Source organism: Nansenia antarctica (genome assembly GCF_963989245.1).
Source record: "Nansenia antarctica genome assembly, chromosome: 5".
Lineage (NCBI taxonomy): Eukaryota > Metazoa > Chordata > Actinopteri > Argentiniformes > Microstomatidae > Nansenia > Nansenia antarctica.
Window position 1 is genome coordinate 65,565,693 of NC_137690.1, and position 13,778 is coordinate 65,579,470.

A 13,778-nucleotide genomic window follows, 5' to 3' on the forward strand; every position below is an offset into this window, starting at 1 on the left:
AAAATTACATGTGATATTGCCAGCAAATATCTGCTAAACTTCTAAATGATTGTGGTGTATGAGTACTGCAGCTATGATGTTTAGGAGCGACGGTATTATGTATATGCAGAGAAAGGAATCAGATATGAATGCACATTGTGTTTACAGGGAATCAGATAAGCTTTGGCCAATACATCAGTCAAGTACAATAAGTAAAAATCACAAAAACATCCCAAAACTCAGCCATATGAAGCGAATGGGAAAGCCACAGTTTTTGAGGCCTTCCAAATCAACATTTGTACCAATGCACTCCCATGGATGATATCAACAGACTAATGATCTTTTATGTTTTTCTCCCTAAAAATATGTTTTGTGACAGATATAATATATCCACATATCCACACAGTTGCCATCATAATTAAGGGGAGACCAACATCAACTGGTACCAAAAAGTCAGATCTTCACACATTGAGGCTTCTGACTTGAAAGACATGTTATATGTAACTTCACAGCAAATATGTACATCTGGGATACCTAATCACTGATGGGAATAAAGGAGAATGTTGGCACATAATTCCCACTGTATTGATGGCAAGAGCATTGGTCTTCAGGAACACCTAGTGCTTGTTGGTAAGGCAAAGCTTTTAGAGAAGTTAAGCATTTTACATTCAATAGAGACATGTGTTGTGTCAAAACAAATACAGTATATAGGGCTGGTTTGGCAGACACAGATTAAGCTATCTATTTCTATTGAAAGTGTCATTTAGTCCAGGATTTGGTACGTGTATTATCTGTGACCTGGAAACCACCCATTAGACTGCCAGTAAAGGGTATTGGTTAGTTTTATGTTGGTCAACATTCATTTATCAGACACCAATTATATACAAATTGTTGTCAATTTGTAACACTGGGCTCTCTGTTGTATGGTGCATCTAGTCTGAAGTTGAAAGTAGCCCCTCTCTCTAGCCATACAACCCAAGACGTACAGTATACTGAGTAGGAAAACATGTTCTGTATAAAAGCAGCAATTACTAATACTACACACTGTCTGCATTGACCTCAGTATTAATACAATAGCCAGAGTAGTCAGATGAATTGATTGACCTCGACACTTTAAATTTGATGAAATGTACTATGTACAACTGGACCTGATTCAAAAGTGGACATTTTAGTTATCTTATGCCTGCATGCATACATGTCATGACTGCAATGCTTATAATAGCTGTGAATGAAATTGATAAAAATAAAAAAAAAGAATGTATGAGGTATGTCTTGCTGACAGTTCATTTTGATAGATTTTCTGAAACACCACAGAAAAGTAAACGTGTGAAACAAATAACAGACGAAGAGCACAGAGGTGAGCGTAATTCAACATCAATCGCGGATCAAAAGACTGCAAACAAGAAACACTAGTGGCACTTGTTCTTACATGTCCGTATAAGGTAGCAGCTGCACATGTAAACAACGCCATGGCGCCATGTTTGAGACAAGGATGGATGACGGGGGAATGGGAGAATGGATGGAGGGGAGGATGGAGGTGGTGAACGCTTGTCCAGGGTCAATGTGCTCCGAGTTCACACCAGCGTCTCAGGGAGTGTATCTGCGTTGTCCGAGGACAGCAGCTGCCAGATCTGCCACCTGTCCCTCTGCCAGTCCTGCAACTCCGGGCTCAAGGGTACCATGGCTTCCGCAGAGGTGGATGAGCTCTGTGGTGTTGCCCTCCTGCCCTGCAGGGGGTGCCGGTGAGCAGCCAAGGCGGCAGCAGGATGGGTCTGGTGGTGTGAGGCTGTGATGGGGGGTAACCTTGGGGACGACAGGGCGGGGCTAACCCGGTGTCCGCTGCCCTGCGGGAGGTCCTCTGTGCTGCTGGCTGCTGATTGGCCTTCAGAGTACTGGGTCATAGGGTTTAGGCTTAGCTGGAGTCGTCGCCGGCCCACCTCGGCCTGAGGGCTGCTGCTGACTCGCATCACAGGGGGGTGGGAACCGCTCTCAGGCACGCCCAGCGGGGTCTGCGCTGTCCGTTGCGCCAGCTGCCTCGCGTCGCCTTGGAGACTGTCGAGTCCTTCCTGTGAGCTGCGGGAGCTACCCTCTGACATGTTGCTATGAGAACCTGGAGACACAGGTTGGTACAGTAACGGTGTCATTGGGAGTTTCTCAAGAATACCATCATATACTACAATACAGTTTGAAATGATTATTATTATTATTGACTGGGACAATTATGAGCTCTCTCTCATAATTCTGCCCGTCGTTAGACAAATAGATGATGGGATCATGTAAACAGTTACCTGCGTAAGATTGATCCTTCAGCCCTGGTTTCAGTGTTGAATGCCAGGCTCCCCATATATTAGCGTGCTCCTCGGATATATCTAAGAGTAATATAATGAGCCACTTGGGTATCACGTCATAATCATTATCATCACACCACCGCCACCGCCAGTATCATCATTATTACATCAAGTCCAATACAGTATGAATGGACAGTGCTTCTCTTCTCACCTTTGGAGGCCCAGGGGTTGTTGGACCCAGGTTCTCGTGTCCTGCCTCCCACCTGCCCCACCAGGGTGTACTGTTCCGGGACGCGGAAGAGGCGGTCGGACCCCGGGCTGCCCACCTCCCCCCGGCGCTCCGACAAGACGGGGGAGTTGTTGTCGTACGGCGAGACCTCCCCGCTGGAGACCTTGTTAGAGTCACTGGAGGAGCGCCTCCCACTCAGGGAGAAGGGGTCGTCGGTTCGTAATAAGTCAGGAGTCCTGTGGAGTTGATGGATGGGAGATGAATTAAATGGAGCGGAGGAGTTGAGTAAATGGTAAATGGTAAATGGACTGCAGTTATGTAGCGCCTTTATCCAAAGCGCTTTACAACGGCCACCCATTCACACACCCATTCACACACCAATGGCGGCAAGCTACCATGCAAGGCCCCGGCCCGCTCACTGGGAGCAATTTGGGGTTCAGTGTCTTGCCCAAGGACACTTCGACATGTGGCCAGCCAGGGCTCGAACCGCCGACCTGCCGACCTTGCGATCATTAGACGGCAGCTCTACCTCCTGCGCCACAGCCGCCCCTAAGCCACTCCCTCTCCGAGTAAGGGAGAGGGGAAGAGATTGATAAAGAGACAGAGAGCGGGGAGTGATCTTGGCGGGGAGCGTGTGCGGGGAGAGCAGGGAGTGTGTGCGAAGGTGCGTGTGCACAAGTAAATATGGTGAACTCACTGTGACGCCTTCCTCCGGAGCAGGTAGTCCACCACGTCAGGATCTGTCTCCAGTAAACTCATCAAAACTTCATTTTGCAGATCAGGAGGCACCTACACAACCGACAACACAGATCAAACAAGTAGTCATTATTCATTTGAGTGGTACCTGATCTACTGAATGCTCTTTCATGCTGAGATGCTGAGGCACAAACATGTACATTTTCAAGCCTGCAAACTGTGACACTTTAAAATAATGTGAAAAAATACTTTCTTGTGCAATATGACAACCCTAGTTGACCATCTGTGCAGTATAGTACAGTGGATTGTGTACATAGCCTTTATTGATGTAAACCAGCTCCTTACCTTCTTGTGATTTTATGCATCTATGCTTTTTCTCAAATGTGTTTCTTTTTCCTTTCCTAAACACCAGGGGAGCCTCCCCTCCTAAATTTCGTTGTTTGGTACCTGTACTGTAGCAATGACAAATAAAGTCTATCTATCTTTCTTCTTTGTCAATTTTCGTTACACAGAGATCATACAGATATGCAATGTCATATGATGAACACTAAGAGGCGCTGTTTAGCAAAACATCCACTTTGTGAAGCCAAATCCAAAGACATGCTAAAAGAATGCTATGAAATTAAATGTCTCCCCCACGTTGATTCTGAGCACTCAAATACACGGGACCTCACTGCGGTTCAGTAGCATAGCAATAAAGGTCAAATACATTCAACAGAGGAGATAAAAAAAACTGTTTATTCGTTTATTCCAGGCATTTAGGGCTCAGGGAATGGACCTGTAAACATCAGGTATAAAGTATCAGACCTGATGACAGCTCAACAGCTCCTCTACACCCAGAATTCCCTGTATGAGGGGGAAAAACACCTCTGAAAACTGGACCATGCAAATTCATGGAAATGGTGTTGAAACAATCAGGGGGAGGGATTGGCCAGTAAACCCCTCTGGCACCTGCTCAAAGCCATCATCTGCCGGAGGCTCTGATGGGCCTAGCCCTGTAAGCTGGGCTGCTCAGCCATAACACAGCCAGACAGAGCTCTTTTCCATTCTATAAAACAGGACCACTGTCCGGTAAGCCAGGAGGATTCTCTAACTTAAACAGCACACAGGAATGTGTTACAGAATGGCAACACTCAGAGAGAGAGAGAGAGAGAGAGAGAGAGAGAGAGAGAGAGAGAGAGAGAGAGAGAGAGAGAGAGAGAGAGAGAGAGAGAGAGTGAGAGAGAGAGATCTATGCAAGGGTCAGATCCTGAGCTACAATATGTACATGCCTTGTTTATACACCATTTTCTTCAGAAATACAGTAAAACATTCAAAGCCTTCTTTTTCTAAGTGAGAACAAGTTTATTGACTTTGTACCATGTGTATTAAAACCCTGGTACTGTAGTTAAATAGACAGATAGAGTATAATCACAATGTAGGCACATAGTACTTACAACTATTTTAACCAGTTGCAGCTTGCATAATTGAATTTGCAATAGACTCTATGGACTATGGTCCAGGGTTTTAATCCAATTCATTTGAGGTAATTTGCTAAATGAGTGCACGTAAAAATGTGTAATAATTACTAATCACACAAACTGGAAACAGGTAAAACAATTGTAAGTACTATGTAATCACTATCATTATGCTGCAGCTGCATACTGTGTAATTACCATATAAACACATGGTTTTATTGACACTCAATATAAAGTGGGAAAGGCAAGAACATTGGGGAGTGCGTAAGCTTTCAAGAGAGAGAAAATAATCAGGACCAATAGAGACTACATCAACCATTCCAGCATGTAAGACCAAATCAATGAGGTGAGAAGTGACACAGATCTTCCTGTTTATTAGAGAGCATACTTCAACTCGCAGCAGTGCCAAGTAGTTAACATGGGGAGCTCAAATATTTCCCCAAGTCCCATAAAAACCAATAGTATACAGTAACCAATAGTATATTACTGGCCAGTGCGATAAGGAGCAATTCAAATTATGTTTATTTATTTATTTTGTGTTGTTTCAATATTAAGAATGGAACAGTATTAGTAATGTGGATACTGTTTTTATGTATTAATGAATGGATTATATAATTTAAGTATTATTGCTCTAACTTGGAAGTGACGGATAGGGGTAGGACATGATAAGCTTAGGCTTCTTCCTACTCCCTTTCGAACAGTGATAACTGTACTTTTCGTTATTAGTTATTCATTTTTTCATTTTTTTTAAATCACGTTCGAAATAAAGATTCATCCATTCATTCATTCATTCATTCATTCATTCATTCGTTCATTCAGACCCACCATGAAGAGGTCATGACAGTTGGTGATCATCCTCTGGAGTACTGCGATGACAGCTGTGCTCTCCTCAGCGCGGGCCGAGCTCTGGACACTGAACTCCTTGTCGGAGTTCTTTTGCTTGTGCAGCAGGTTGGGCCCAAAGATGGTGGCCAGGTTCAGAGACGTCATCTTGTTCCCTGTGACCTGGACACAGTAACAGAACTAAGGACATAGGGAATGGTTGTATTGCACATATCCTTAGCAGGATATAGCTTTAAACGTAGACACATTTGTATCACGCAGAAAGATTTGTATTGAAAGATGCATAAGGACTCATGTTAGATCATGCGCAATGGTTAAAAACATTCAAGATGCTTCTGGCACACATACTGTAGACAGTAAGACAGTGTTACCCTTGAATGTTTTTTTTGAGAAAGGCAAGATCCTAATTTTATAGATTCCTATTTCATCTTGAGAGCATAGCTAAGCTCATCATTGAACATTTGCCACAGCGCACTCACAACCATGACTAAAAGTGTAAACAACACTTTAGCACAGTGCAAAGAGTCAAGTGTCAAGCTCCAAAATAGCCTTCTCCATATCAAGCCGCAAGAGTTACCGTGCGTCACAGAATCGAAATGACATCACAGTGTTTTAGCGAGCCTTTCCTGAGAGCTTGTGCCTTCCTCCCCCCTGCCTCCATCAGTCTCCCCCCCTTCTCCCTAGAGACTTACTCTCCCCCCCCCCCCCCCCCCCCCCTCAGTCCCCATGGAGAAGTAGGAACACGAGCGTGATGAAAACGTTTATCTGCCATTCCCCCTCCGAGTGTGAAATGCTCTGACTTCCTGTACAGATTGCTGATACAGGGCAGTCGTGTGGGAAAGTGCACAGGGACAAATGGAGCGTGGTGCGGGAGAGAACACAAGAGAACACCGGCCCTGGCAAACCTCTATGGAATACCCATGAGCCTACCCTAATGCCGCCATAATCAGGTGCTAACACAAGGCAAATAGAATGTTAAGCTGCTATTCCCACGCATAAGTTGTCTTAAAAAAGGTGCAGAGAGGGTGTATGGGGAGGACTGGGGAGGGGTCATAGTATCGGAGGGGTCTGGTGTTCACCTCCTGACTGTCTTTGTTGTGCCGGTCATGGGCATGGCTGGCCACGGTGGAGAGGAACTCCAGGAGGCGCTGCAGGGTGTCGTTGTTGCAAGCCGGCAGCAGGTAGACCAGGAGCTGGGTGGCACTGTGCTGCTCTTCAGCGTCCAGCACTACATAGGAAGGGGAATGAATGAATGAATGAATGAATGAATGAATGAATGAATGAATGAATCGTTTAATGACCACACGACCTAGGTCGGTGGAATTTGTTTTCGGTACAGGTGGAGGCTCAATACAGCAGCGTCAAAAAAACATACACACATTGCACATAACTATCACATGGACATGTACACACATAACCACAAGACAAGAACATATTTACAATGTATAAAGTGCAGTACGTCTGGCAGGGTTAGTGCAGTGAGTCAGGTGTTGAGGGTCCTTATAGCAGAGGGAAACGGGTGTGTAAGTACTGGGCTGGAGTAAAAATACACACCCATTACCTCTTAAGGACCGGTTGAGACTTCAATCTTTTGCACACAGACATGCATATAAAAATGTTCGGGTGAAATGTATGCTCTTTAATAGGCTCAAATGCATTGCTGTTTGGTCTGAGTAGGTCTGTGTAGGGATTGTGCAGAGTGTCCACTAAACACTGGACCTAGAGATAACTGAGGGTGTGTTCTAGTTGCAGTATGCAGCAGAGTGTACTACGGTATGTGTGGGCAGAGAGTGGGTGTGTAACTGCACAGGGAGGGACGTATCAGAGTTCTCTGCTCACACATGGTGTTGATGAAGGCTGTGTAGAGTTCCTTGGCGAGCAGAGGGTCAGGCATGTCCCTGAGGAACTCTTTGAGGAGGGCGGCCACGTCATGGACACTGTGCTCCTCATCCAACTGGACATCCACTCCCCGGTCAAACTCCTCCCGCAGCTTGAGAGACAGAGGAGAGGGAGAGGAGAGGCAGAGGAGAGACAGAGGAGAGGGACAGAGAGAGAAACAAATCTGATCAACATTGCACATACAGTACTGCACACAGAATATTGTACTGCACACACAGTCACAACTACAGTGCGGCAACTGACGTACGCACTACGCACACATACATGCACGCACACACACACACACACACACCATTTTATGAGACACATTTACAGGGTTGAAACTTGGTCCTCTATGTGTCCTTGCTCTCTCAGAGATAAACCTTGCCCAACCTGTTCTTTTCCCAATCTCAACGTGTAATCTGACCCTGGCATTACTCAGGATTAAAATGCTTCAACTATTGGCCAGTGTGATAAGGAGCAATTATTGTGTAGAGTGGACTATTGTGTAGTACATGGAATGTATAATTCCTAGTTAACAGGGGGAACAATATTTTTTTCAAGAAATCTTGAACTAATCTTTGCACACTAATCAATTTTTATTAAATGTATTGGTGGGGCAGTCCCACTTTCTGCCCCAGTCTCTCTTTTTTTTCTTCTTTTTTTCCGTTTTTGTTTGACATTAGACAGTAGAGACAGACAGGAAGTAAGGTATATGTGTGCACTGTAGGCCATGGCGCTAGACCATTGGACAACCCTAGGCCACACACACTAATACTTTGATGGCTGAGTCAGCGTGGCTGAGTGATCATGAACGTCACTTGGGCACATTGTGATTTGATACCCTGATACCATTGTAAAATGGCCTAAAATGGTGAGGTGGTTAAAAAAGAATCCCTTGATTGGGAGAATTTTCCTCTCCTAGAGATTATGGAGACAAACAGAGCTGGCAAACAGAGCTGGCATTTGCTGACTTGAATGAAAGATACAAATCTGCCATTGTGAGTGTATGAAACTCACACAAAGGGGAGGACGAGAACTGAAATCTTCATGTAGGGTCAGAGCACATAGAGGTCTGAACTCCTCAACTGAGGCATTGGCCAAAAATAACATTGGATGACATTGTTCCTGCCCCAATAATCAAAACAGTCACCATGAGATGCTCAGAGGACTGATAGGGCCCATAGCGTTAAGTCATAAGCGCTATGCTATTATGCAGTTCATAGGCGCTAGACTTCATGCACGTTTTGAAACACGAAAAACGTACATGAAGTCTAGCGCCTAAGAACTTTTCAAACCACTTCTTAGCGCTAGGCGCAAAGTCAGATCGCATAATAGCAGGGGCGCCTAGCGCACTTCATTAACATATGAACACTCCCACAATGAGTAATATATGCACGGGAGTCTTACGTCTTATGTGTGGGCGCCTAGCGACACCTGCATAATAGCAGTAGCGCGTATGAAGCGCATAATAAGGGTGGCGGTAGGTCTTAACCTGGCGGTGCGTCTTAATTAAGACTTAAGACGGCAAGTTAAGAAGTGCATAATAGGGCCCATAGCGTTGTACATCAGTTCCCAGAGGAATAAGGTGATCATATTTAAATGAATGTACTGCTTACACCAAAGACTTCTTTGGTAAACACACTCAGACCCTTGCAGTGACCCATGTGAACAATGGCAGAGGAGACCGAGAGAGAGGGAGAGCAGACATGGACACACACATAAAAAGAAAGAGGAAAACATCACAACGTGAGGGTGAGGCAGAGATAGCCATCGTGATTCGTTTAGGCCTACTGCTAAACCTGAGATGGAAGTGTAATCGTGTGTTCTAAAAGCCTGCTTGAATTACAAATATGGCATTATGGCTTTCTGGGTCCCTTTGTGAATAGCGGCCGTATCTACAGTCAGTGAGGCTGGGCTCTTCAGCTGAGGCCAAGCTGTTGCGCTCCACTTTAATAACATGCTGAATTAATGGTAAGTGGCTTTACTCTCCATAGCAGCGGCATTATGAAAGACACGGATGATTTTGAATATCACAATAGTAAGAACAGAAATAGAATCTACCACAACAGACTACCGGGAGTCTTTGTTTCATGACACCAGATGAGAGCCAAATATATCGCTTGTGACGACGTGGCAATCGTGCACGGTTCAAGCGTGCCGAAAGCTGACCTCATGCACATTTTGTAAGCGGTTGCTAGATGGCGGTAGTAGCCTAAGTCGCGTTCGGGCCGGTTTCTTAGAACTAATGCAATAATCTGCCCCCAGCATAATTTATGCCCCCAGCTTCTGAACTAGCCTGCCAGAGAACCTGAGTTGGGCAGACACTGTGGACATTTTTTAAAAGACATCTTAAAACCTTTTTAGCCTTAGCCTTAGGGTTCCTTAGGGTTCTGATCCGTTCTGTTCTTTTTAAATTATTTCGTTTTTATTACATTTGAGCTTTTATTTACCATGCAGTAGTCTCTACAACCCTTACTTATTCTCTGTTTTTACTGCTTTAAACTCCCATTACCGTTATTCCTGTTATACTCTTATGTTTTGTTTTGTTGTCTTTTAATTGATGTTATTAATATTCATGTTATGCTCATTATGTTGAATCCATGTGTTCCGTAAATAAGTTTGATTTGATTTGTTTATTAATTATGTTTATTCATAATATGATTAACAGCATGAATATGAACTATTAATATTAGTAGTATGTATACTACTACTACTACTACTAACAGCAACAACAACAACAACAACAACAACAACAACAACAACAACAACAACAACAAGCTAAGCTACACAGTAGAGCTGAAAATGAAGTGATCTGAGACGACAGGCTTGTGCAGCGTGAATATTAGGCTTCAGGCAAACCTCCACAGATCCTCACCTGCCTCACTCTTTTCTTTGAGCTTCCCACTCTGAATATCCCCACCGTCTGTAGACCTGGATGGAGCACAGGGGAAGACGAGTATCATCCTTCACTGCTCAAATCAATCGCAGCAGAGTAATCATGGGTGAGACACATGACCAGATATCCACAATACATTTCATTCCGACACAGAGATAATCCGCACAGACAGATTAAACACCGTACCCTTCAGTTAGACTTAGTTATCAATCTCAATCCCTGCCCTGACCTCTAAATCCACGCTACTGCGGCTGACCAACATGATAGGGCCTGCATGGCGTGGTGTGTGAAACCATAGATCAATGTTGAGCAGGATTACATGGTGGGTTGACTGGCTGTCAGGAATGAGAGGCTGCAGCAGACATGGCTGATTTGTTTCTACATTATCATAGTTGTGTAGTGATGACATAGTGTACTTGAAAATGAGACATACTGTGTTCCTTAAGCCCAATTTATACTTCTGCGTCGAATTTACGCGCGGCTACGCCGTAGCCTACGCAAGGGCTCTCCCAATTTATAGTTCTGCGTTGGTCGGTCTGCGTCGCGTTGGTCGGTGTACTCATAGCGGCAGGCTCCGGGCCTACGCAGACTACGGCGTATATTTTACGCAGAAGTATAAATTGGGCTTTAGATGTATCCATCTGACTGGTGGGGGACAGTCGCACAGACATAATGTACATACAAATCCTAATATACTGTATCTGACTACTTCCTATGTCAAACCACTTCCTATGTCAAACCAAATCAGGCAGAGCTTTGATACGGTATAGGCTAGATAGAAGAAGGAAAAGGGGCATCTCTAATGAAACCCTATGCCCAATATACAGTAGTGCAGTACGTTTGTAGTTCTGGTCACATATGGGGCAGAGTGTGTCATTTGAGATAACGGCCAATGATTTTGACCATAGGGGGGTAGGTGCCATCTTCGAAAGGGGTGGCGTACCGTACTTCTCCAGGTGCTGGCAGCAGCTGTCCACCAGACGGGGCACCTGCCTGTAGATGGGGTTGAGGCTCAGCCTCTTGTCACGGTGCTTCTCTTTCTTGCTGAGCGCCTCAGCGGGCAGAGAGAGCTGCAGAGCCTCCAGCAGGCGGGACTGGTTATCATCCAGGTCTGTGATGGAATCCACGGACATGCCCCCCTGTGAAGTTATCGAAACCTTATCTAACATGTCCAAAAGCTAACGCACAGACACAGACAGACAGACAGACAGACAGACAGACGGTCGAGTGGCACTCCTCCTCACCCTCCTGCGTGCCCGGGGCGGGGCCTCTGGTGTGTTGGGGGACGTGGACTCGTTGGCCGTCTCGGAGGTGGAGCTGAGGGAGGAGTTGCTGCTGGACAGCTCCTTGGTGGGCCGCTTGGTGGCGAACTGCAGGATGGAGGACACCAGGTCTGAGGGGTCCTTATGTTCCTCCCGAGGGTGAGGGTCCTGACGCAGGTTGTCCTGCCGCTGCTTCTGCGTACGGTCATTGGCAATCACCTGAGACAAGGGCATACCAAAGGCCTGGGGCACACACTCTGAGGGAGATGAGGGAGAAATAAAAAGGGAGAGAGGAAGGATATCAACGCTAGTGTTAATGATTGAGAGAGAGAAAGAAGGTTACATAAAGAGAATGAATGAGAGAGAAAGGACTGAGAGACAGTAAATGACAACCATCGAAAGAAAAACAGGCCCCGCTAAAAAAGCTGTTTACAGACTTGGTAAAGTAGTGCAGTTCCTGATTATCAACATCAAACGTACCCCCAATTAAATATTTCATTATGCCAGCTGGGTTTGTGTTTTTATGGCCAACAAGAGATTACTACACATGGTTAGAATCAAATGAAATCTGATAAAACTGCTTATCCAGCCGTTTTCCACAACAAGTCAGTTAAAACTCCTCTGCACATAATCTTACCACACTCTTAGCGAGGCCTGCTTTGATTACAGACCGCCCGCTTCTCAACCAGTCGTTTTTAGAAACAGCTCATGGCAGCCACATAAACTCAATTAACAGCTGCCATGTGATCTACTTTTGGTTCTCTTTCAGTCTACTTGGTTCGACCCCTCACTCTGGGGACACACACTCTGTACTTATTTGCTGAAGACCCTTAATCATGCCTGGTACATGCCGGTGATGTTTGCAAGTGGGTAGCCGTGCCTATACTACCCGACCAATAAAGGCTACTGCAAGCACTCCTATTTTATCCTTTCCAATGAAGCTTACTGGTGGTGCGTTCTCATAGCTGGAGACAACGTAACTTAACTGTTCCACTGAGAATCCTATGACTCTCCTGGAGTGTTGGGTTGTGAACCGTGTTTTTTTTTAGCTCAACATTCAAAAAGAAGAACATCAACACATTTGGTAAGCCCAGTTTGACACAGATCGTTTCTGAGATTCACCCACTTGGGAGTGTCTCACGAATACGTGACTATGCCAATTGGTCTGTCTCTGGCCCCAAAGACATTCACAACAAAGTGTGTCAAAGCCGCCAATGCCCTCCTTCTGGGAAGAGGTATTCTGATGATTCGACAGTATCCACGATTGGCTCGTACGGGCGGACTCATGAACCATGCCAAAAGAGCTTTCTCATTCCCAGCAAAATGGTGTCCTTCTTAGGTCTTACCCTGTTCTCATACAGAGCTTCACTCACCCCCGCCATGCTATGTGGGAGCCTTCGCCCAGCTATGTGGGTTTCGTACCACATGTCCCCGAGGCTCTTGGTTCTATTGGCTTCAGCGATTGTGGCTGTTCAGCTTGACCTCCATGGGAGAAACTTAGACCCAGTGATGGGTGTCATCACTCCACCTGGGATTCATCTCACCATTTACCCACCCTCGAGCGATGGGTTGCGACAACAGACGCGTCCCTTCAGGGATGGTGGGTGTTATACAACGGACGCTCTGTAGGCGGTATTTGGTCGGGCCGTTTTCTAACAGCCCACGTAAAAGTGCTTGACCTCTGCTCTGTGTTTCTAGCCCTCAAGCACGTTCTCCCACTCTCTCCAATTCCTGTCTGTGGCACGGAGATTGTTGATCTTGAGCATAGAACATTTGTGACACGGTCTGGTCGTTTGGGCCGCGAGTCCGCAACCAATCAAAATGTTCGTTCTTTTTTTTTTTAAACACGGAAATACATTTCATTTTTTTTTTTTTATTTGTTTTTCAGATTTTATCCCTTTTTCACCCAATTTGGTAGCCAATTTAACCCAACTTAGCATCCAATTATCCCCTGCCTATTGCATGGGATCCGCCGCACGACCCCGTGGCCGGCAGTCCCAGAGGAGGGCGCCAGGCAGACTAGGCTGACTGGCTCCTCGAGCCCAGTACCGTTATTCCGGCACCCAGGGGGCGGTGTTGCGCGACGGATCCTAGTCCAGAAATACTCCTATACCCCCCTCGGAAGCGGCCGGCCAATATGCCGCTTCCCGTGTGCCTCGGCCATATCTGGATCTGGCGAGCCGGGATACGAACCCCGGCCCCGGTGGGCAGCATGCACTAGCGGCCAGTGCGTAGACCGCTACACCA

General features: G+C 45.8%; 1 protein-coding gene across 1 annotated transcript in view; it reads right to left on the reverse strand.

Annotated features, from left to right (window-relative positions):
* Nucleotides 1–1,553: 1,553 nt before the first annotated feature.
* The window catches only part of LOC308158244 (rho GTPase-activating protein 6-like), a gene marked incomplete at both ends in the record, with an annotated part of 79,553 nt that continues 67,328 nt past the window's right edge, over nucleotides 1,554–13,778 (reverse strand). The window contains 10 exons of the mRNA XM_080531838.1: nucleotides 1,554–2,089; nucleotides 2,268–2,348; nucleotides 2,479–2,732; nucleotides 3,194–3,285; nucleotides 5,475–5,654; nucleotides 6,572–6,720; nucleotides 7,332–7,482; nucleotides 10,249–10,304; nucleotides 11,213–11,408; nucleotides 11,514–11,788. Of these exons, the coding sequence (XP_080387964.1) occupies nucleotides 1,554–2,089; nucleotides 2,268–2,348; nucleotides 2,479–2,732; nucleotides 3,194–3,285; nucleotides 5,475–5,654; nucleotides 6,572–6,720; nucleotides 7,332–7,482; nucleotides 10,249–10,304; nucleotides 11,213–11,408; nucleotides 11,514–11,788 (1,970 nt within the window). The remainder of the gene's footprint in view (nucleotides 2,090–2,267; nucleotides 2,349–2,478; nucleotides 2,733–3,193; nucleotides 3,286–5,474; nucleotides 5,655–6,571; nucleotides 6,721–7,331; nucleotides 7,483–10,248; nucleotides 10,305–11,212; nucleotides 11,409–11,513; nucleotides 11,789–13,778) is intronic.